General features: G+C 34.0%; 4 protein-coding genes across 4 annotated transcripts; 1 reads left to right on the top strand and 3 right to left on the bottom strand.

Annotated features, from left to right (window-relative positions):
* Positions 1–2532, bottom strand: LOC125821455 (pentatricopeptide repeat-containing protein At1g22960, mitochondrial-like). The gene has a single exon (XM_049500868.1). It carries the CDS (start codon positions 2407–2409, stop codon positions 124–126), a length of 2286 nt encoding a protein of 761 aa, XP_049356825.1. The 5' UTR covers positions 2410–2532; the 3' UTR covers positions 1–123.
* Positions 2533–5587: 3055 nt separating this feature from the next.
* LOC125821456 (origin of replication complex subunit 4) lies at positions 5588–12566 on the bottom strand. The gene is made up of 16 exons (XM_049500870.1): positions 12421–12566; positions 11197–11287; positions 10976–11032; positions 10835–10882; positions 9608–9658; positions 9478–9521; positions 9251–9314; positions 9087–9173; positions 8709–8800; positions 8552–8633; positions 7874–7959; positions 7659–7768; positions 6943–7035; positions 6801–6865; positions 6566–6709; positions 5588–5699 (listed from the first exon to the last, which is right to left on the bottom strand). Exons 1-16 carry the CDS (start codon positions 12528–12530, stop codon positions 5664–5666), a joined length of 1260 nt encoding a protein of 419 aa, XP_049356827.1. The 5' UTR covers positions 12531–12566; the 3' UTR covers positions 5588–5663.
* Positions 12567–13906: 1340 nt separating this feature from the next.
* LOC125821449 (sec-independent protein translocase protein TATC, chloroplastic) lies at positions 13907–19239 on the top strand. The gene is made up of 4 exons (XM_049500863.1): positions 13907–14255; positions 16691–16998; positions 18003–18293; positions 18877–19239. Exons 1-4 carry the CDS (start codon positions 14009–14011, stop codon positions 19084–19086), a joined length of 1056 nt encoding a protein of 351 aa, XP_049356820.1. The 5' UTR covers positions 13907–14008; the 3' UTR covers positions 19087–19239.
* Positions 19240–19583: 344 nt separating this feature from the next.
* On the bottom strand, positions 19584–23641 carry LOC125821535 (uncharacterized). The gene is made up of 4 exons (XM_049500953.1): positions 23494–23641; positions 23306–23399; positions 21434–21643; positions 19584–20529 (listed from the first exon to the last, which is right to left on the bottom strand). Exons 1-4 carry the CDS (start codon positions 23566–23568, stop codon positions 19826–19828), a joined length of 1083 nt encoding a protein of 360 aa, XP_049356910.1. The 5' UTR covers positions 23569–23641; the 3' UTR covers positions 19584–19825.
* Between the last annotated feature and the right edge of the window lie 783 nt (positions 23642–24424).

The raw sequence follows: 24424 nt of genomic DNA, 5'->3' as shown, positions 1-24424 counted from the left end.
ACACATATATCAGACACATACCAGCAGCTATTATGGACAAGCTCATGGTGTGGCGCCTTTAGAACAAAGACCAGGAACAGAAAGCTAGTCATCCAAGAATACCAGTGGCAATTCAGGGATTTTTCAACTCTTTGCTTCGGCAGTGCCTTCATCGCCTTCATCACCGAAAAGTATAAAGTCAAGGTATTCTATGGCATGTGATTTATAATCTCTGCCGAGATTTTTCAACATCGCACTGTATGTAAAAGAATCAGGCTGGATTCCGTTATCCAACATTTCTTTGAACAGTCTCAAAACCTCTTGCCAGTTACCCAAATCACAGTTCTCATTTATCAAAATGGTGTAGGTATATTTATTAGGGATAATTCCCCTTGCTTTCATCTCAGCAAAGAAACTGTAAGCCTCGTTTATTCTTCTGTACTTGCAAAGGCCATTTATCAGAGTATTGAAGGTAATCACATTTGGCAGAATGCTCTTCTGTTGCATCTCTGAAAAATACATATGTGCAAGTTCAAGCCTCCCTTTACCGGCATGCGCATGAATCAGCACTGTGTATGTTACAACTGTTGGAACTATGTCTTTACTTATCATCTCATCAAACAACTCTCTGGCTTTCTTAAGGTTCCCAAATGTGAGGTAGGCATGAATTATACTGGTATATGTTACGTGGTCAGGCATAAGGCCATCCCCAACCATCTTCTGTAACAACTCAGTTGCTTCTTCAAGATTACCCAGCTTCGCAATACCATCCACAAATACATTGTAGATTATTATATTTGGTGGGAATCCCTTTGTTGACATTTCCTCTTGTAGTTTGCATGCGTTCAATATGTCACCCAGGCTCAGTACACCTGCTATTCGAGTTGTGTAAGCAATGCAGTCAGGCTCCAAACCCCTCTGTAACATCTCATCAAATAGTTCTTTTGTCATTGGTAAATTTCCTGCCTTGCAGGAACCATGAACCAGAATAGTATAAGTAAATACATCAGGAGAGATACCGTGTCTCATCATTTCCTCTTTCATCTGCTTAGCATCCTCTAAATTACCTTTTTTACAGAGTCCATCCATAATTGTATTGTAGGTGATCACTGTAGGAAAAAGTCCCCTGATCCTTAAATCATGTAACAAGGAAAAGGCCTCATTAATATCCCCCAACCGACAATATCCGTAAATCAAAGTGTTATATGACATTATGTCCGGCACCAAATTCTTCTTCAACATGACAGAAAACCAGTATCTTGCTTCACTAGCTTGCCCCTGCCGGCAAAGAGCATAAATAAATGTATTATATGTTGAGACAGTAGGTGAAGCTCCTCTTACTTCCATCTCTTCTCCGAGACTCAATGCCTCCACAACCATTCCCTTTACACAGTAACCATAAATTAAAGGATTATATGTATGAGCTGAAACCTTCAGTCCTTTATTCAACATCTCTCCAATCAAACCTCTAGCATGGTTAAATTCCCCTTTCTTTGATAACCCATTAATCAAGATATTGTATGTAACATCATTCGGATAGCACTCCCTTCTCTCCATTTCTGATAAAAGATCCAAAGCCTGTTCTACTTCACCTTCTCTACAAAACAAATCCAACATTGTATTATAAGTAATAATAGTAGACATTATCCCAAACTCACCCATCATCTTATACACTTCTCTCGCCTTGGTAACTAAATTCCTATCCCTTAAGTTCCTTAGAATCCTATTACAATTCTTCACATCAGGCAACATCTCATTCCTCAGCATTTTCTCGAAAACTAACAAGCATAGCTCCACATTTGCGTTCTTCGTGTATATCCTTAAAAAAAGATTAAGTATCTCAACAGAAACCTTCAAATTCAAATACCCATCAACCAATAAATCAACAACTTTATGCATATTACTACTAATCACCCTTTCTACCACCCAATAAGCAGACTTTACCCAACCATTCTGTATCAAAATATCAAGAATGGTACAAAACGAAAACTCTGAATACTTAAACCCCTTTTGCCCTTCAGCCCACCTAAACAATCTCAATGCAACCCTCGGTCGACAACGAATTGAGCTAAGAATCTTAACCAACAAATCAGAATCATAAATTAAAGAATGAAAACAATCTGGAACAACCCAAAATTCCTCCCCAGTAACCCAACCCCTTTCTTCAATCTTATTCAAAATTAATCTCTGAATATCAGAATCTGAAAAGGGATTTTCCCGCATGCCATTGCCACCATTATTATTACCATTCCTTGTAATATTATTGATTTTTATCTCAGATGGGCATTGAAACTGATGTAAAGATGAATAAAAAATCAATCTTTTAAGAGAAGAAAATACGAAAAAGCTGAAATGATTGAGATTTGATTTGGGTATGATGAATTTAGAAGCTCTAACATAAAGGGTCATTCTGTAGAAGAGAAATAGCATATGCAATACATGAATGTGAAGAAGATGAAAATGGGGGAAAATCTAAATGGGTTTTTTGGGAAATTGAAGAGAAAATTGGTACCTGAAACTGAAGGCGCAGTTACCTAAAATGGGTAATTGAATTTTGTTGGCAACAGTACGCACATCAGAAGAAGAAATACAGGGAGAAGGAAGAAGAAGAAGCGAGCGGCGGAGGAGGCAGCTGCGTGTTTACTGGAGAAAATTTGCATCTTTAGACCGGAGCCCCGACCGTTTCTTGGAAACAAAATGTGGGTCGGACTTAGATCCATCTTTTTTACTAGGTTCAACTCAGGGGGTCGGATCGGGTCGGTTCGGACCGATATGGTTTAGGAGAATTAAACTCGATTGGTTTGGGGATCGGATTGGTTATTTAGTTGAAGAGACGGGTTCTAATTGGGTTGGGTTAACGGATTTGTTTAGGTTTGTGCGGGGTTGGATTTTACTGGATTGGATCGAGACGACTCGATCAATATGTTTTATATTCGATGGGACTTTATCGGATATATTTATATTCTCAAATGAACTTGTATGAATCTAGTTTATTAGATAACTCATCTGAACCTTGCTTCCTTTGTGTGGGCCGGTATGGTATGGATAGAAATCGAGTCAATATGATCTAATTCTACGTCAGTTCGATTTAATAGACACCTTTGAACTAAACTACATCTTTTGAAGAATATTTTTCTTATTGAAACTTCTCACTAACATAGATATAAGATATCTTTGTTTAATAGAATTGAGTATATGAATTGACTAATTTATCATATATCAACTATTTTTATTAATACAAGTACAAAGCAATTATGATGCAAAGGCTTGACTATATACTTATTCATATCCATATTGAATACTAGTCTCTAGGCACGTGCGTTGCACGTGTGTCATGTGTTAATTAGTACAAAAAAATTAAATGATATAGATGCTACTAAAACTTGCAAATAATATTGAGTAACTAAATTTTGAAAGAGAAGTATAATTGTTTGTAGTTATACACAATCAATTGAATCGGTATATGTGATATTTTTCTTATATAGTTCTAATATATCTTATACTTAGTACAACACTTCCCTTATTTTTTTTAATATTTCAACAACAAATAGTTTATATGTGACATAAGTAATGTTGATTATGTTTGCAAGTGTTTCACACATCTTAAAGTTTGTATTTTTTGTAAGAAACTGTAACCTCCTTTTTATAGACACATGCATATCAAGAAATTATTGCCGAATAAAGGTTGTATTTCATGTTGTACAAATATTGATCAACATATGTTTCTTTAAGGTGGATAATGTATCATTGTCAATTTCATGGGATACACTTGAAAAATAGTGTTTATTTGTGATAGAGATAGTTAATAATTAGTGACATTAGAAAATTTAATCGATATATAAAAATCGAATTGCACGTACAACTTTCTTTGTTTGATTCAAGATTATAAGTCCTTTCATATGTAAATGTAACAGGAAAATATTAATTAAATTATTTAAATATAATCATACTACGGAATATAATATATCGATCTATACTCACGAATAAGGAACTTGATATAAATAGTTGAAATATTTAAAATATCTTATTTAAAAATATTGGGTGTACATCTTCAAAAAAGTATCCACTCAAAGGAATAATAATTTTGTATGAATCTAAAGTCTATATCATTTATACTACTAAAACCCTACAAATTACATTATACTTTTGTGAAAACGAATATCGTACGTATTACTTACCTGATGATGTGAATGAGAAGTGAAGAATTCAAAATCATAAGGTAAAAATCTGAAACAGAAGAAAAATATATAAGAATTAATAATTAGCAAAAACAAATCAAGAAAAAGATATATATTAAAGAAAAAGATATATATTAAAGAAAAAAAAATACAAGAAATATCGAGAACTATGTTGAGAGGATAAAAAGTAAAGAAATGATAATAGATTACAATATATATAGATTTAATGAAGTTAGCTATTCATATTCCTAACTAAAGAGATTCCATGCATCTGTTGTACCATTCAATTTAATTAAATTAAATATGTGTCTTAGAAAACTGAAAATATCTTGATGCTTAGAAAACTGAAAATGCTTAAAAGCCATATTGGAGGAGGTGTAACTCATAACTAATGAATAAAAAATTAACTTTTGTGTTGGATTAGTAGTTAATAATTAATTAATATAAATACTTTACAACATTTTAATTTAATGTAGGGGTAAAATGGTAATTCAACTTTGCACTTTGGTGCTTCCACTTTTAATAATATATGATGATTTATACCCAATGGACTTATTTTAATATAATTTTTTTTCTGAAATGCACGTTCAAACATAATTAATATTCAAATGTTGTGTCCAACAAGTAACAAATCAAATAAAAATTTGATTTTTCATTTACAATTGTTTCCAAATTTTTAAAAGGGAAGTTCAAATTCAGATACAATTTCAACAGATGTGTGAAAATGGGCTGCCTCAGCCCAATCCAAACATTCCCAATTGGGCTATACATTTTATTAGCCAATTCACCATTTAAATTGCCTTTAAAGTTTTAAATGGAGAAAATTTCATAATTAGCATATATAAGACTATATTAACTCCCTCCGTTTCAAAAAGATTGGTCTGGTTTGACTTGACACGAAGTTTAAGAAATTAAAGAAGACTTTTGAATCTTGTGGTCCTAAATTAAAGTTATGTCAAATGTATAAAATTGTCCTTAATCTTGTGAGCATAAACATGCCACGTGAAAAGCAAAAAGTAAAATGTTACCAAAAAAGGAAAAAAGTCATTTTTTTGAAACTGACTAAAAAGGAAAGAAGGTCATTCTTTGTGAAACGAAGGGAGTACTAGTTATGACATAATTATTTAGAGAAAATTTCATAAGTAACATATATAAGACTATCTATTACTAGTTATGACATAATTATTTATGTTTCAAATTTTAACAGTAAAAAACTTATAAATTATATATAATTGAAGTATTGAACACTAATGATAAATATTAATTCAATCAGAAATTAAAATTATAAAATTAATAACTAAATTTATTGCAATTATTTTAATGAAAAATAACTTTTTAAGAGAGATGGGCAACAAACATTGCTATATTGGAAGTTAGGAGAAAAAAATGAAAAAGAAAAATGTGGCATAATATGGAAATTGTAGAATTCTTTTTATATTAAAATTACTCTAATTTTACAAAAAAATAAAAATCTGATGAAATAATACAACATATGGGGCTTTGACTTCACACTGCAAGGTCAAGTAGTTTATGAAGAATTGCCTGCAAAATGAGCAAAAACTAATTAGTACTGAAATTCAATGGTTTAATCAACAAGCCGGCGGAAGCGGAATCAAAATTTAAACTTTATGGATTCTAAATTCTAGGATAGCGACATCAAGTGTTACTGACAGGGTTTTGAAGTTAGTTTTGTACATTTTAGTGGATTTCTTAGTATAAATTAGAGAGAAGTATTGAAAACACCTCTAAACTCGGGTCGAATTATTAGTTTCATCTCCAAACTATTGGCAGTCTTAAAAACACCCCTTAACTTACTAACTAAACTTAAACACACCCCTGATCTTGGAATATGAATGAAATACACCCCTAAATTATCGCCAAGTTTAGGAGTGTTTTCAACACTTTTCTTGGTTTTTTATTAAGAACTCAATGCTCTTACAACAGTTTAAGACTACTTGCTATGTAATGTGACAAATCGAGGGTGTATCTAAGTTTAATAAGTCAAGTAGAGGGGTGTTTTTAAGGTTGTCAATAGTTCGGGGACGAAACTTATAATTTGTACCAAGTTCAGCCGAATAGGTACATAGTCTTGAACCAATAGATCTTTTTATGCATATGCAATTTGAGTTAAAAAAGATCTATCCAATACTAGATAATCTTTCTCTGCTTGTTTATACTGACTGACTGAAAAGCGTGCTTATTGCTATCAACAACATAGACATCGTAATTCCACAAGTGGGGTTTAGGGAGGTTAAAATATACGTAGACTTTACCCCTACCTTTGTGGGATAAGAGGTTATTTTCAATAGACCCTCGGATGTGTTTATTACTATCATTATATCGATATCCACAACCACCCCAGAATATTTCAGACTAAAAGAATATAAATGTTCCTGAAAGTAACTTACTGGACAGGAACGGTATGCTTTCAGTCCCTGATGTAGTTCATGTGATGAGATCAAAAGCCTCACCGGACGAAACTCAACAGATTGGCTGTGCCCTCTGTTGTCAACCAAGGAGATCAATTGACGTTGTAAAAGATGTTCAAATGCCTGAAAGGAAAGTAAATATTTGTCAGTATACCTTCAAAGATCCAAAGTTAGATGTTAGATGGATAATTTGCATTTTAAATGTCATACACACCCGTAGGCATACATTCCGTGCATAATAGTCTGTTGTTTGGAACGAATTATGTACGTCTTTATACTCTGAAAGGCAGGATAACATGGTCAGTCACACAGGATTCACATTATTAACATAAGAAGGGATCATGTAGTAGTCAAACCTTTCATTACTGAATTGAAGTTAGTTGTCTCTTGCTCTTTGCCTTCCAACCTCCTCAAGCAGACAAGTATATATAGCTCTAAAATGGAGCAATCTGCATCAACAATTTGAAAATCGAGTTGTTTTCAGTTTGATTCATCTTGGTGGTGGCCTAGTTGTGCAGAATGTCCGTCTTTGTGAGTGCCTCACACCATATATAAAATGGTTTGTGTGACTCACACCATATTTCCAAAAATCTCTACAGTAAGTTGAGGTTTAAGTGCAAATAAAGTGCTGATTTTAGTGAAGAAAGGCATAAATGGAGAACAAATACAAATATGTTGTGTAATCCAAGACTTAATCACAAGCATGAATAACAAATACATGGACAAAGAAACTGAACAATTAAGATAAAGTGAAATATCAATTGTTTAGCATCGCCATTTCAGGATTATGCTCATTGAAAGGAGAGGTATGCATTAAAGACTTGATAGAGACCCTGAAGTGCCTGCTAAGCAAGATGAAACGCTCAAACATGTTTTGCGCCTCATTTCAAGGCTAAGGCATGGCTTAAGTGCGCCTTTGACAACAATGGTCACAATGTCTAGAAACTACTGTGTCAAAAAAGAGAAAAGAGAGGATATGGGAATAGCTGAAGAACCTAGTCAACAAATTTTACATCTACCCCTAAAATTTTCCAGAAGAAGCTTAGTCAACAAGGAATACAAAATGTCATACCTTGCAAGGCTTCCAACTTGGGTTGCCGTTGAATACTTGATAGTGCTGTTTTAAAGTTATCAAGTGATAAAAATCCAGCTTTTGTATCCATATGGCACACAGAAGCAAACCTGAAATTACCATACGATGAGTTCTAATTTTTTTTAAACGAATAGATGTTTGATACAGCGACTGTGAATGCATCAATTAGGTAATTCAAGGATAGGTAGACTTACAGAAATCTCAATAGATGGTTAAAGGTTGCATCAAAATTGCATAATGAATCCATGATGTCTTTGAATTTGTCATCCGACAAAGTATTCTAATAAATGTTAAGGATAACCTGATGTTTGCAAGCAAAAAAATGACCACAATTCGTCAAATCATTGAAACGTTGGTGCTTGTTTTTTTGTCTAACCAAAAGGAGAGGTTTCCAAAAGAAAACAAACTATTTTAAACCTTGGTTGACAAGAAACAGACAAGTATTTGGAGAGCCTCATTTAGGCTTTAGCACAAATGAGTAGTTACCACTGTCATAAGGGATACTCCATACCTTTTTTAAACAAATAATTGTGGTGTCAGGGACAGCTTTAGCACACCTCGACTAATTCCACAGCTACCTGCTACCTCCCACCATCACAAGTACCAGATAACTATATCCGCCAAGACTTAGACATACAGGAAGAAATTACCTAGTGTTTTTGCCTCTGCTCGAATTAGAACCCGCTTCATTAACCATTAAGTCACACCCTTGGATGCAAGGATACTACTTAATTGAGTCTTTCTGAGCCTCACTCTAATTATTCTTGTCTATTCCTCTCTGTCACTCTCTTTACAACTTTTGTGGTCTTCTGGGATCATTTCACTTTTACTCGTTCATTGACAATGAAAAGAGTAACGAGAGAAAAGGATACAAGAAGCTTTTTGTTATAAGCAGCTACATATTGAGGAGGAAGGCTTGACTCTGTTGGCAGTAGTAAAGCATGCTGAAAAATTCTGAAATACAGATTGTCAATATAGATAATTCTTGCAGGCAGTAAATCAGGAACCAAGGATGCAATGAGAAGTTACTTTTGCAAGTCTTCCCGCGAAGGGGGTAGGAACAACAGCTTTCTATGCGAGAAACGCGACCTTACTCTCTTCTCTAAGAGTTGATCAGCATCCTGCACAACACAAGATTCAGCTTCTGCAATGTGTCTAGCTATACGTAGTCAATGTGTATTAATGACGAGGCAACTGTCTCGGAAATTTAGGAAATCTCCTGAAGTTAATCTTGTTCACAAGCAACTCAAAACGAGATACTCAATTAAAGAAAACGAGTATGCTCACTTGATTTTCAAGTCCCAAATACCAAAAAACAGTCTGGACATAATGATGCTGAGGTATGCATAGTTTGTAGAGAAAAAGAACACGAGATAAAAATAGTAATGCTAACAATAAGGAACATACCAATCTACAACTCACACCAACGACAACAGCTTGTGAAGTTACAGACTGCATTGCATCTAGCAAGCTATAGAGTAATCGCTGTTTACCCTGCAAATTGCAGATACATCAAATCCTGAAAACTTGACATATTTTCTCATGATTTTCTTCATATATGAGAATCTCACCTGTGTAAAAAGGTCAAACTCATCCAACACAAAGATAATTGTTTTATGTGCCAATCCACATTCCCTGATGAGAAGTTACAGTATAATGAACACATGCACCGGGAGAAGAAAAAACAAGTAAATGCTCTCTATGAAGATCATCTAATTTAAATATTCCAGACACTTTGAAAGGATTCTATTCTCTTTTGGCAATAAAACAAAGGACATTACAAGCCATATTCACTCACCTTAACATGGCTATCACAAACTGGGAGTTATCGTCAAATGATGCCTGTTATTATAGGAAATACATGATGACTGTTTGATACCTTTGGTTAAAATGTAAAATGGAAATTATAACCAGAATAGACACGGTACCATCTTTGAGAAAACCAATTGATTTTCTATACATAACTGCCTTGCAATTTCCTGCAAGATAAAATAACTATATCAAACAAAGGATACAGAGATCAAGGACAAGATTATGGACAAATATCTAACAAGAACAAATAATAATAACACTCTTTGTTCGAAGAGGCACATATTTTACTTTTCCAAGGAAGATAAAATAGTTAAACAAAAAATAGAAGAAGGTGCAGGTGAATCTGGTATCAAGTGCACTTATATTTAAAGATTTTGACAATGTTAACAAAACTTGCTTGGATAACCTAAATATCCTATTGGAAATTGATCTCTTGCTTAATCAAGTTCCAGTTATCAATCTGTAAGAAAGCAAAGGAAGTGATAATTTAAGCACAAATGTTTCAATTGACTATGGTCTATCTCTTCTTGATGGTTGACTGTTTCAATTGAAACCTTCTAAATAGCTGCCTTATAAACTCTGCTATCTGCACTCTTGCTCAATGATTCTGCTACAACTTTTTTTGTTTTTGACGACAGAGAAATCTGTTTGGAACAACCTATCTTGATTTCAATATTCAGGATTTCACACTACTCTTGTATAACCTATCTTGATTCCTAAATTTCTGCTTTCTCTATATATAACTCTACCAGAACAAAGAGCTGTTTCTTCAGAGCCAAAGCAAGTTCCAACAAATATATAAAACCACCAAGTGAAAAATTTACAAATTAATCGACAAAACAAAAAGAAAGTATTTCTCTAGTTGATCTTTTTCTTGCTTAGATGGTAAAACAAACCATCACTTCTTCCTAATGTCGGATGGTTCAGTGAAAAATCATTACGTGTTAGCAAATTGTCTCTTGAAAGTGGATAAGTATGAATAGCGTGATACATAAATTAACTGATTGCATCTAGGTAACAACATATGAAAAGGCGTAAATGCTTTAGATATTAAACAGAAGTGCCAGAAGTCATAAGTATAAGTTGTTTGGTTGGGAACAAGTTATCCCGTGATTAATTATCCCCGGATAAGTTATTCCATCATGTATATGTGATAATTTATCCCATCACTAAGGCATAAATGGTGGATTAAATTATCCCATGACTGCCTAAGACCTCCAACCAAACACAGGAAAAAATAGTCCAGCATTTTATCCTGAGATTATTATACCTTATACCTCACACCAAACGACTCCTTACTGAACAGAATTCCAACCTAAAAGAAGGGAAATTGTATCCCATACCTTCAAAGCACAATTGTCCTCGCTATGCAATAGTCCATTCAGTTTAATCTGTAATTGACATAGCATTTACGATCAATAAATTAGTGACATTTATTTTTGTCCAGAAATATGTCACTGCCAAATCATATACTAAATCAATACCACACAGATCGTGTCTGGATATTCTTGCAGTAAATCCTTGATAACCATCTCTAAAATCTGGCATAAACAATAAATTACAAATCAATTATCAATCAAGTTAACTTATTTTGCCTACTAATGAAATAAAAAGACAAAAATATAACAACAATAAGAAGAGGCCAAAGAAAAATTGAATTCGTGCAAAGGCTCAGCAAAATAAAACATATAAAACTCTAACTGACCGCAACTTTTCCGCAACCACGAGGGCCAAGAAGTAGAGCTGAGTTGTTGCATGCTTCAGTTACTGAACTTGACATTATGTACTTCAATTTGCTGAAATAAAAGAGCTAAACGCAATTACACAAAGGGTCATGAAGAAATTCTCTTAAAATTACTCTGGTTATTTGGGGTTACAAGAAAAGAAAAAAAAAAAACGAAACAACATTCAATTTGGAGTGGAAAAATCAAGAAAAAATGAGAGTAAAAATGGGATCTCTTTTTAACCTGTAGTTGCTATCCGAGGAATCAGAGAAAATGATGAAGATGCTAAATAACAACAACAACATACCTAGTGTAATCACACAAGTGGTGTCTGGGGAGGGTAGAGTGTACATAGACCTTACCCCTACTTCAAAGAGACAGGGAGGTTGTTTCTGATAGTAGTCTCAGTCCACAGTGGAAGGGCTCCGCACCTGAGCCTCGCTAGACTCAGCTGAAGTGTAAGGTGTAAGTGAAGAAAATAGAAGAGATGAAGTCCGTCCATTAGCCTAGTCTATATCCACAGCTGATGCAACTCCGTACAAACGCCTCACTACTACTTTGTTTTTCAATTAGTTAACGGCTAATCAATTTCATAACCTGAGCTTTCCTTAACCAGCTAACCTTTCTACATAACTTTACCTCCCTTTCTTTATAGTTTTCTTGTTCGACTAAGTGACGTTGTAACCTCAACCTACTTTTTTGCTTACTATATCATAGGCCTTACCATCGGCTTACATAAAGCATGCCACGCAATTTGATCTAGGGGATACAAATATGGGAGCAATAACAACAACGAAACAATGTGAAATGGAAAGCATTACACAACAGACAGAAGAAAGAACACTTACAACAACGAAATACTATACAATAATCGAAGCACAAAAAACTGACAGCCGAAATTGATGAACAAGAAACGATGAGAATAGTACTAATCACCAAGCCTCTCAACTATCAACTAAAAACTTCTATCCTAATCCGCGACCTCCAAACTCTTCTATCTAAGTTCATGTACTCCATAAGTTCAAGATGTCTCATCTACTATCTAATCACTTTCCCCAATACTTATTCAACCTGCCTCTACCTTTACTAACGCCAAAAACTACTTTGGCCATGTGGGGTTGCAAAAAAATGAAACAACATTCAATTTGTGAAGAGAATCTTGAAAAAATGAGAATAAAAATGGGATCTTTTTTTTTATTTCTTACCTGTAATTGCTATCTGGGGAATCAGAAAAAATGGTGTAAATAAAATTGGGATTGCAAAGCCTTGTTCTTAGCAGAATCTGACCTTGTTCTGCTGGATTTTCAACACCCATTTTTGCTAGATTTTCACAGAGGGAATTTTGGGAGAGAAAAATAGTAGACAAGAAAATTTGGCGGGAAAAAGGACTGAGAGTGAAGGATCTTTTTGTGCTGCGGCAAGAGATACCCCTTGGATTGGGCCTGGGTCTTTTTTTGAGAAGAGAGGGCCTGTTGCCCAAAGAGGTTTTGGGCTGATTTAGCAGACTACTTCAATTTTTTTTCCAGATAACTGTTTAATAAATGATAAATATTTTAAAGGGAAAATTGTATATAATAGCAAATTATTAATTCAAATTAAATGAATAACCACAGTTTAATTTAATTATACCCCGTAGCAAACTGTTGCTATTTCACCTCTCTCCCTGGTGAATCTCGCTCGCCACTCTCGCTTTTATACAAACGCAAATGTATAAAATGCGTTTGTATATAACGAGAGAAAATTGTATATATACATATATTTTCGTTCCCCTCTCCCATATCTCACTCACCACTCTCACTCGCCTCTCTCACGTTATACCAACACAAATGTATACATTGCGTTTGTGTTTGTATAAAGCGAGAAAAAATTGTATATACAAATACAAATACATATATTTTCGTCCTATACACTTATGATTATACAAATATAGATTTCCCTTGCCCAGTTTTCTTCTATCTTTCTCTCTTTTCCCGCTTTATACAAATACATATTATACAATTGATTCTTTTGTATATGTATACCGAAACAGATTATACAATTGTTTCTTTTGTATATATGTATAGCGAAATATACACATTAATAGCCAAAGTTTACTATGGAGCGCAATTATGCAAACTATAGTTGTAGTATACAAATATGATTTTTGTGTTTGTTATATGTGAAAGTTGCTCTATTTTAAATTATTTTTGCTATTTATGGAATTTTAGTTCACTTTAGAGAATATTTTGAGGAAATTACAAAAAAAATATGAAAAACGTTAGATGATAGTAAATAATTTTATAAGTTATTGCAAACATTAGACTAAAGTCAAAATACAAGTGCACCACGTATCACGTAACTACCTACACCATAGTTGCAACTTCAATAACTTTTTATACAAGGTCGTGTCTTCAAAATCGGGAGACAGGGCTAATCATTTCTACCAAATGCCTCTTCGTCCTATCTCTACTTCTACTAAATCCCACCATACTTAATCTCTCTCACCTCCTCAGTGGATATCTACACGCTTTTTTCTTCACGTATTTGAACTATCTCAATCTCACTTATTTTTTATTTAATATCAAAGAACATGTGAACATTTTTTTTTTTTCTTGAAATAAAATACTATGCAATTTATTGGCAAACACTTTACTTTATTTACATTTTTAGGTTACACCAGGATCTAAAGATATCTTTTGGCAAAGACCAGTAAGGACCAATCATCCCCTCAAAGCCAAATTCAGACACAATTTTCTTCTGAAGAATATCACCACAACAAAACCAAATCAAAGAGAAAAAAAAGAAAGAAAAGAGATGGGAAGTTCAAGTGCTCTCATCTCAAATCTTCACCTGACTCAAACTCACTGTTTCAAATGCTTAAATTCAAGAACTTCTCTGAATATCAACCCAACAAGGCCAAAATTGAATCTTTCTAGCAGAAGATACATCAAAAAGTTCAGCAGACTTGTTTGCTCTGCTGTTGAAGATTCCATAGAGAAACAGAGAGAAATTAGTGGAGCAAATGCTAGTAGTCTTGGTTCAGCGCTTGAAGATAGACCTGGTAAGAAATAAACACAAAAGAGAAATACCCAAATGATTATTGTGTAAAAGATTGAGCTTTTAATAGTTTTCTTGAGTTTTCTGATATGGGTATTTTGTATAAAGGTGTAGCAGTTAACTGTGTTGTTCCATTAGCTAATTATGGATCTTTATTGCTGATTTTCTTGAGTTTCTGATATGGTGTTTTGCATAAAGGTGTAATAGTTAATTGGATTGGTCCTTTATGCTTGTTTTATGGTTTATTATGTAAAAGATCGAGCTTTTAATGGTCTTCTGGAGTTCTCTGATATGGGTAGTTTTATAAAGGTGTATGTTTAATCATATTGGTCCTTTAGCTAATTATGTTTCTTCATTTGCTGCAAATGTTCTGAAAGGACTTGTTTTTCCGTTGTCATATCTAATCATTCGTATGTATCATAGAAATGATTGCTCTGATGGTAAGACTATAAAATGGAGATCTTGGAAAGATTTGGTTTTGGGGTATGCTGAGCAAGAGTGATATTTGGTATATGCTTGTATTTTAGCAATTGAGTTAAGTAGTTGTATAATTAATAATTATGGCTATTGAACTTCAGATTTGTTATCCTTCCTATAACTTCACTAGTTATCTGTTGTTGTTGGTTGTAACTTGTTAGCTTGAGCTCTTTCATCCAAGATTAAGGTTCGTGTTTGAAAAGAAATCTTTTGATAGTAATTTAATGTCTATTGAATAAAAAAGATTTCTTCTTAAGCAGCAAGTGCAAAGTGTAGTTACACCTTGGCAAAAGGTTATGTTATGTAGTCTAGTCTTTTTTCCTTCATTATTAAGTGTAGTCCACTAGAGGTAAGATTTGATGTTTGTATACATACAAATTCTTTCCATATTTATGGATTATGTTGTTCTTTCCATAGTATATGGAGATCTCCACAACTTCCATGTTAACTTTATTAACCTTAAACCCTTTAATCCATTCCGCATCTATTGAAAATTTTAGCATCCTGCTTTAATACTTACATCACTATCAGGAAGTGAAAGGAAAAAAGGGATTTTCAGTCTCAAATCTCTAGTGGTTCTAAGAGTTCCTTCAACTGTGTTTTTTTTCTCTTTCTGTTCTTCTTGGTAAGTAAGGGTCATATTATTATATATGTTCTCCTCAGCATAAAGTAAAGGTGTGTGTGTGTGTGTGGGGGGGGGGGGGGTCATTACAGAGTGCAAAAATTCAAGTCATTTCAGTGTTTGTAATGAGCTGAGGAAGCCTAACAAGGTTTCTGCTTCATCTACATCAGTTGTATTAAACCAGAAGGCTAAAATGAGGCATTTGTACTTGAGTCTAAGTACGTTTTCATTTTTCCAGAAGCTCTGATGTTTCTTCCTATCCACAGTCCAGCGAAGTAGCTCCAGGGTTAGTTGTCGATATACTATATGCTGTTTTGTTGAGTCCCCGACCCCCTGAACCAGCATTGTAATAGCTTTTTGTAAGAGTTCCTTAAACAATTATTTTATTTCTTTCCTTCCATGTGTCCACGGGAGCACTTGAGGGTTCATTCCCCTGTACTAATAGGGTTAACTAAATTGCTGATAGCAATACACATTTCTGTTTGTGACTGACAGGAATATGATGCACCTTTTAAATTAATGAAATTGCTCTCCTTGTCCTAAGTCTATAATGTGAGTATGCATATCTTTTTCTATGAAAATGTGAGAAAATGCACATTTTCTTCACTTCTTAGTCATTTTATATAAACACTTTTTTAAAAAAAATTCTGGAGAAGTAAATTTCCCTAATGTAGTACTCCCTCTGTCCCAATTTTTGCGACACTCTTTCCTTTTTGGTCCCTAAAAGAATGCACCTTTCTATAATTAGAAACAACTTAACTTTAAAATTGCCCTTTACGGCTTTACCCTTACTAAAATGATTTATAGACACACAGATGTCTAAGGTTTGTTTTAGATCACAAGCTGCAGAAGTCTTCCTTTCTTCTTAAACTATGCGCCAATCTAATGGTTCACATGAATTGGGATGCAGGGAATAATATGTATATATGTATGTTAATGTATTTTGGCAAGAGCAAATTGTTATGCCGTGCCAAAGTGAGAGTGTTGCATAGGGGAAGAACAAATTGAACTGTCTAATGTCTGCTGAAAACAACTTCACATTCTTCTTTTTAGGAAAGAATGTGCACAAAATTGTTAGTTTACTAGTTCCCTTTCGTATAGATACTTTGCTTATTTTGTGGGCGTACAGTCGTCTGTGCACTATTCAACACTTGTATGATGCAAGTCTCCAGAACATCACCTTTATTATACATAAAATTGTTCTTTTTTTTTTTTATCCTCTTTCTCGTTGTGCTGTATTGGTGATTGTCCATGACTGCAAAAAAAATCATGTATTTAGATTGTAATAATGCATTTTTGATCAAGGAGATTGTAATAATGCATTTATTTTTGAAATCCAGATGTCGGTGATGGCTCAAGCGAGAGTATATTTAAGAACGGTGAATCGGATAGTGAAGGGAGTGTTGTTTATGATTTCCTTTACCCTAATAAAGAGCTCCTACCAGATGATAAAGAAATGACTCTATTTGATCATTTGGAGGAGTTGCGTCAGAGACTCTTTGTGTCTGTTTTGGCCGTTGGTGCTGCTATAGTGGGATGTTTTGCCTTCTCAAAAGAACTTATCTTGATTCTTGAAGCCCCTGTTCTAGCACAAGGTGTTCGATTTTTGCAACTAGGTCCAGGAGAGTTCTTTTTCACTACTTTAAAAGTAAGAATGCATCTTTAATTAAATCTCCTTTGCCACTCTTTCCTTAACCATTTAACCACGGTGAACCTTTTTCCGTGAACTAGGTAGAGATATCTCATGTTCAAGTGCTTTTTAAGGATTAAAAGTTTGTTCGCTGTGCCTGATATCTGGCTTGTTATGCTGAAATATCAAATATGTACTTCCTTTCGATTGAATGTCATAATTTATATTCGAACCATTACAAAATAATTAACATTTATAGTGAGTATCTTACCCCTTACAGTTTGTAAAATTTCAACTGCTCTCTTTTAACACATCTTGATGTCTAAAGAAACCTGCAAGTAATCTATCCACGTACATTAAACTAATCCTCACCTTAAAGTGCATGCTATTGCAATGTCAATGTTTTCATCTTCAAAATCATGTATGAGTCAAACTGGTAATTACATTTAAATGCAAGTAGTAGTTAATGTACCTATACATAGATGCGTCAGATAGCGTATGCTGAATATGTCAAAGAAATGGAAGTTATGGAACACAGTGTTTTGCTATTTTTGGTATCAGAAAGTTGGGACCAGTTGGCATACTAATAAAAATAGTAAATCAGTGCTGGTGATGTTTGAAAAAGGAATTCAACAAGCTAGACTGTTTTATTGAATACTTTAACTCATGGGACTTGTAGTACTGAAGTGCTCTTTTTCTCTCTCTCTCACATTAATCTTCTATTACTGAAGTATTAAGTTGGCATCTTCTGATTCTTAATTCTATAATGTGTTTATTATTGGCTTAGCCTAAAAATATGTTTATAATAGCTATATTCATTCATGGAACTTCTAAATGTTTACTTAAAATTATTTCTCTAATATATCGAGGAAACTAATGATTAAATAAAAGGTTCAAACCTCAGATTAGAGTTGGTCACAATGACATGATTTTCGTGTTGTTGGGATCAACTTTAATATTGTAATTCTTACTACTATGGCATGTTCATCTTATTAACAATACTATTCACACTTTTGATGTAGGTCTCAGGATATAGTGGCCTTCTCTTAGGAGCTCCTGTGATTCTCTACGAGATCATAGCCTTTGTTCTTCCTGGTTTAACAATGTCAGAAAGAAGATTCCTGGCACCAATTGTCCTTGGATCCTCTGTGCTTTTCTACGCCGGCATTGTTTTCTCACACTTGGTTCTCACTCCAGCAGCCTTGAATTTCTTTGTTAATTATGCAGAAGGGGCTGTGGAATCTTTTTGGTCCATTGATCAATACTTCGAATTTGTGCTCGTACTCATGTTCAGTACAGGATTGTCTTTCCAGGTTTGGCTTGTACTGTTTTCTTTTCTGCATGAGTATATAAGAACATGCTTCATGATAAACAGTTTAGTGGTAAGAAATTTAGTTTTTCAATCTAGAGCTTCTTAAACCTTTGGCCATACTTCACTTTTGTGTTCTTGGTTGGTTCGACTTGTAACTAATGCTTGCTTATAAGCACCTTGACCATAATTGAACAATGTTTTGGGATGAAAATAGAAGCGAGTATACCAAATACTAAGCACCCAAGGTTGTGGCCTAGCGGGCAATGAAGTGACTGAAATTCATAATTCAAATCCAGTAGAAAGAAAAAATGTTAGGCGATTTCTTCTCATCTACCTAAGCTTTGATGGACAGAGTTACCTAGTAAATGTGTTGGTCGAAGGTAATAAGTACCTGGTGGAATAGAGGTGCGCTTAAACAAGTGAGAATGATGATTTTCAGTGGTGAAGCAGTCAAGATTATAGCATGGTCTCCATCTTAGTAAATATTTGTGAATTCACACTATTGTATGATGTTGATCAGCATCCTCATGATATTCAAATTGCTTTAATCTAATAGGCAACTCTATAATGCATATCTTTTACAGGTTCCTGTCATTCAACTGCTTCTGGGACAAACTGGTCTTGTGTCGGGAGATCAAATGCTGTCGATTTGGAGATACGTGGTGGTAGGTGCTGTCGTTGCTGCTGCCGTGCTCACACCATCAACTGATCCCCTTACTCAAATGCTTCTAGCTGGCCCCCTTTTGGGTCTTTACTTGGGTGGAGCATGGATGGTTAAGCTTTCTGGGCGATGAGCGATTGCGGCCTCTGTTCTTTGCATCGATATACCAAGAAGTAGTAGAATATGATCATGCATACAGCACAGGGATCCAAGGTTCATGTAGCATATAAAGGACACCTGAGTAGAGGATATATGATCTGTTTTTTGAATCATTTGCTATTGTCACTGTTCAATGTGTATAATTAGGAGGTTAGCTGACACTCCATTCCCAAAGACATTATGTTGGATCTTTTCACTAATATATGAAAGAAAATAGTCATGAGTTTGCATTATATTTTCTTTCTGGCCTCGGATATGAAGTAAAAGGTAAAAACATTTCAGAGACCAAAAAGAAGAATTTGTGAATGTAATGATCTTGTTTAGGTTGCTGTAACTATTCTTTTAAATACTTTCGATGAACATTTCTGTGAAATTCATTTGTGGCATCAAACCTCTTTAAAACAGTGTTGTTGGCAAAATTGTTGTTACAAAAAATATGTAATATCACATAACATGAAAAATCGTCTCTAAAGAAAAAATGGCCATTACAGCAAAATGTTGCTATATAGATGATTGTTACAGAAAGATTCGAACAGTAGTATCAAATAAGCAGCTGGTTTGATAACACTATATTCATTTAATGGCATAAGGTCACAAAAAAACAATAACATATTCAAATAAATGAAAAGAATTTTCAACTTGATGCTCATAGCTACAAATCAAAGAAGCTCATTCAAAAGCATATTCTTCCTTCCCTTTCCCTTTTACTATAATTACGCGATCGTGAGGTTTTCTATCTTGGGCATAGTATCAGTTGCATCTGAGTGATCTAATTCCGCTTCCAGTTGTTTCAATGAACTCCGCAAACCATTGCATGCTTTAACAAAATCTTCAGAACACCCTTTAAGTTTTTCCAGCTCCACCAATATTTCATCAGTAGCACATGATATCTTCTCTATAGCAGTCTTCAATGAAGAAATTTCTTGTGGAGGATACAGAGAAGCTCCAAGTTCGTCAATTTGAAGTCCGATTTCTTGAGAAAGTTTCAGTAGTGTCTCTAGAGAGGGTACAAAAGTAGCAGTATCTGCAGTACTTTCCTGCTTAAGCAAGCTTGTAATGGAGCGAATAAGTTCTTTAATGACCACAAGTGTTGCAGATACCACATCACTAGTCAAACGAGCAATTTCCATTTCCTCCGGAGAAAGATCATTGCCTAGATCACCTGCAAATGAATCATCACTATCCTGATCTCCTTCGGCAGAATCTTGAACAGAAGATTCATCTCCGACATCAGATGACGCTGGCTTCAGTTCATTCATTTCACGAAGTACATCCTTCATGGAAACAGCAAGTTGTGTCATTGCTCGACCTATAGCAGTAATATTTGTGGCTGGAGTCTTTTTAAGAGCAGAACAAGCTTCCCAGACAGTGCCAACCAACTGCGGGATTGATAATTTCTGGTTTTTGTTGTGAGATCCTGCACAATCATTTTGGGCAGCAAACATAGTTGGTCGTGAGATATATAACTGTTAAAAGAAAATCAATACATGAGGAGTAGATGCAGCAGATACGTGTGATGAATGAAACTGAAAAACAATATACCACAACTAGAAGCAGAACAAAAGTGAGATGAATGACTTTTTACACCCAAGCAAATGGAGCTATCTACATCTTTAGACAGTTTTGTGTCATTATAAAAGTTCTCTCTTTTGGGGAGGGGATCGTATTGGCAGAAAGGGCTTCTTTCTTTTCCTTCAGCTGTTCTGCCATTTTAATTTTGCAAGATATCCCCTTTAACTGATTTCCTTCTGCCTCCATTTTCTTTTTTTCTTTTTTTTGTGGGGTAGACGGTTCAACATGTATTGTGTATACGCTTTTGAGATTTTGATGAAGCACATCAGCCAAACATGGACACTAATTTGGATGTTCAACTGTTAGGTAACTGTCAGTAGCTTTGGGGTGATAAGCTCTTTCGCTAAACTCAAATTATTTGTCTCATAATTTTCAACATGCTGTCCCAAATTACCAAAAAAATTAAAAATAACACAAGAAGTAACTAACAGGTCTAGTAGCTCAGTCATTGGGTAACTAGCTACGTCCTGCCTTTTATGCTCTTTCTATTTTCTTTATGAAACTACAACATGTGATAGGAAAGAGGGATTATACTGGTGAATCCCCATATACTTAAGAAAGGATTGAAGTGGGTAAACGCTGATGTGTAAAAGATGCATAATCTGAGAAAAGATAAACACTATTGTAAAACAATATGACGACCTTTTTCCATTTCAGATACACTATACTTCCTAACATTTTGTAATTGTAAGCTTTTCATATGTTCATGGACTTGGCTGCGCATAGAATATATACAGATAGATACATACCATATGAAGACACGGACTCTTTCATCAACATGAAACTGCTATCAACAACTTGTTTAATGGACGCATGAATGCAGGAACACAGGGTAGATCCTCCGCCCACTGTACTTGAGTGGGAAAGCAAAAGGAGCCCTTGCAGCGTATTAAAATATGAAGCCATGTTCTCCTCCAGTGCTTTAACCTCCGGAGCTTCTCCAGTCCAAAGCATTCCAACTGCACCAGAATGAAAAGAAACTGTCAATTACCAACACTATCCGGTAGGTAAATGCCTGAAACTTACAAAGTACAATTGCCCGGTTAGTCAGGCAAGGATTCAGAAACTTCAAAATAAAGTTTTGAAAGGTAATATATGTAATCATCCGCTGGTTTAAATAATTACACTTTTGCGTAATCACTCCACATCCATGTCATAAATTTCTTCTTTTAGGATAGGTTTCTGATAACCAAATCTATATTTACTTCCTCTCTTATGGATAGTCTCTACTAGCTTACCTACAACATATAAGTACTTATACTTCACCATCAAACATAGATAGACAATATTAAATTGACAATGACTGAAATAAATTTTCTAGTGTGGAAACAGATACTGTTAATGCCTAAAACTGTCAACAAAGACGTCTTATTTTCTCTCTTTTCTTTTTGCTCGTATTTCTTTTTTCTAGTTTTTCATTCACTTTAAGCTCACAAACCACTATCAAACTAAACTACTTCCTGATAGTTATTATGGGCTTTAGGGGAAGCTGTACTTGCTCTTGTTGAATTAGTTGTGAAGTAAATTTTACAGCTCGTATTGCGAGATTGGTAGCTTTTTTGAATGCTAAATGAAGGGTAACATGCAAAGACTCGTGATCCATACTATACGAAATCTGTTACATGTCTTGTTGGGTCGATATCCTTGCAGCACTTAATTTTAATGGATCATAAGAGCAAATGGGGAAGGAGTTGGAGTATAATCTAGGTGCAATGTTTACCTTTTTTTTTTGTCCATAGGATAAATAGAATACCACTCATTTAGAACTTAGTCACTTATTCTGCATTTTATTCCATTCGTTTTCATCCAGTGTTATTCAGAAACATCAGTTTCAATCATCAATCTCTTTCATGATGCCTAAAGTTTTGAGCTTACAAACATCCATCTGTATCGCGTACACACCCAAATATATATCCAATAAGATTCAACGTTACTCTATGATATCATCTATAATCAAAAGGATATTAGGTTAGAAAGGTCAAACAGCATTACAAGAGAGTATCAAATGCTCAAGGAGGAAAAAGAACCTCCAATATCAACCTTCATCCTATAAATATACTAATATATACGCATAACTACTATATTTGTCCAAAAAAACCATAAATTACATAGAACTACAAAATTTGGAATCAACCCAATTTCAACAAAACAAAATATAAGCACAAAGATGGCCTACATAAGTACAAAGATTGGAACTTTGAGAGGTAAAACTAAATATAAAAGAGAAACAAAGAAAGAGACCCATAAATCTATCATAAATTGGGTAGAAACATAAATATGGAATCAAACCCATTTCAGCAAAACGAAATATAAGTACAAATATGCCATATATAAAGTACTCCCTCCGATCCAAATTAGTTGTCATGTTTTGCTTCTCGAAAGTCACACTATTTAAACTTTGACCCACATTTTAAAAATGTATTTTCCATCAAAATTAACACGAGAAAAGTTGCAACATCTAGTTATAAGAAATCGAGTCAATGTAATCCAATTTAGCTTCTAATATCAGTCAAGTTAACTCTCGGAAACTAAAACATGACAATTAAATTTGGGATAAAGGGGAGTATAAAAATTGGAACTTTTGAAAAGTAAAACTACATAAGAGAAAAAAAGAATTTTACCCATAGTGGCTTGTTTATAAAGCTGTTCACCCATCTGAATAACCTCTTTCCAGCTGACTTTTTCAAGAGATGAAGATGGTGTTTGATACAATGCCTGCAAAAACAAAAGAAAAACTCAATTTTCATAAATCACATCATACAAATATAATAGGAAACTGCAAAATTAATAATTTTAAAAAATATTAAACCTCAAGAGTTTCATAAATGGTGTTGAGATGCTCACTGAGAGCTCTATTCAATTGCTCCTTCGCTGCTTTTCCCATTTTTTTTCTCTCTTCTTAAAACCCTCCACCCTTTTGACAGACAGAATAGTGGAGAAGAAGATGAAGAGGGTTGGGGGTTTTGAAGTATGAATTTTAAACGGTGTCGTTTCTGTTAGTTTCTTGTCCTATTTAAAAATACACTTAATTATGTGTAAAATCGAGGCCTAACTTTTTTTTATTTTTAAATCAAAGTTTTTTTTTTAATGAAAAAACTTTATTGTTTCTATGCTGTTAAACTAAAGGTAAATATAATAAATTAAAATATTTCATTTATAAATTCAAAGGTTCTTGAATCTTACTTCAAGTTTTATCTATTTTGAATTATAAAGTAAGAAATCAAATTAAACTAATACTAGAAAAATCTATTCCTACATGAACTTGGACAAACAAATCATAACTAGACATAATTAAATAAATATAAAAAATAACAAATTCCAACTTTGAATTATTATTTCAACATATAATATACCAAAATATTTTTAAACATGTCATGAGAAAGTTAAATTAAAAAGTTGACAAAAAAAAAACATTCTTTAATGTTTTGAAACGAACGGTAAGACAGACACAATATAATTTACTTTTAAGAAATACTTATAATAATTCTATTATTACTAAAAAAAAAAGGGGCATACAAATTTGGGGACCTAAGACGGATACCTCATTTTTAAAGGTATTGAGACACCACAAGAATACACTTTTGACCTTTCATTCTTCGAATAAAGAAACTTATTGTATATAATACTTCCTCGATCTCATTTTAATTGGTGATATTTTAGGTAGGTGTGTCAGCTTCTACCTCAAATGTCACTATTGTTTAGGTAGAAATAGTGAATAATTGATAGTTAGGATGTGTTTC

Source organism: Solanum verrucosum, unplaced genomic scaffold (genome assembly GCF_900185275.1).
Source record: "Solanum verrucosum unplaced genomic scaffold, falcon-dt-bn FXZP01000217.1, whole genome shotgun sequence".
Classification (NCBI taxonomy): Eukaryota; Viridiplantae; Streptophyta; class Magnoliopsida; order Solanales; family Solanaceae; genus Solanum; species Solanum verrucosum.
This window is presented reverse-complemented; position numbering and strand designations above follow the sequence as displayed.

Bases quoted from the DNA above. Each gene is read 5' to 3' on its own strand.
- LOC125821455 (XM_049500868.1), bottom strand. From the start codon at position 2,409: ATGCTATTTCTCTTCTACAGAATGACCCTTTATGTTAGAGCTTCTAAA.
- LOC125821456 (XM_049500870.1), bottom strand. From the start codon at position 12,530: ATGGGTGTTGAAAATCCAGCAGAACAAGGTCAGATTCTGCTAAGAACA. The intron at 11,033-11,196 runs GTCAGTTAGAGT...TGTTTATGCCAG, and splicing joins GTGGTTGCGGAAAAGTTGCG to ATTTTAGAGATGGTTATCAA. The intron at 8,634-8,708 runs GTAACTTCTCAT...TCTGTATTTCAG, and splicing joins TCGCGGGAAGACTTGCAAAA to AATTTTTCAGCATGCTTTAC.
- LOC125821449 (XM_049500863.1), top strand. From the start codon at position 14,009: ATGGGAAGTTCAAGTGCTCTCATCTCAAATCTTCACCTGACTCAAACT. The intron at 14,256-16,690 runs GTAAGAAATAAA...TTTGAAATCCAG, and splicing joins AGCGCTTGAAGATAGACCTG to ATGTCGGTGATGGCTCAAGC. The intron at 16,999-18,002 runs GTAAGAATGCAT...CTTTTGATGTAG, and splicing joins TCTTTTTCACTACTTTAAAA to GTCTCAGGATATAGTGGCCT.
- LOC125821535 (XM_049500953.1), bottom strand. From the start codon at position 23,568: ATGGGAAAAGCAGCGAAGGAGCAATTGAATAGAGCTCTCAGTGAGCAT. The intron at 21,644-23,305 runs GTAAAATTCTTT...ATTCTGGTGCAG, and splicing joins TTATAAACAAGCCACTATGG to TTGGAATGCTTTGGACTGGA. The intron at 20,530-21,433 runs GTATGTATCTAT...ATGATTGTGCAG, and splicing joins AGAGTCCGTGTCTTCATATG to GATCTCACAACAAAAACCAG.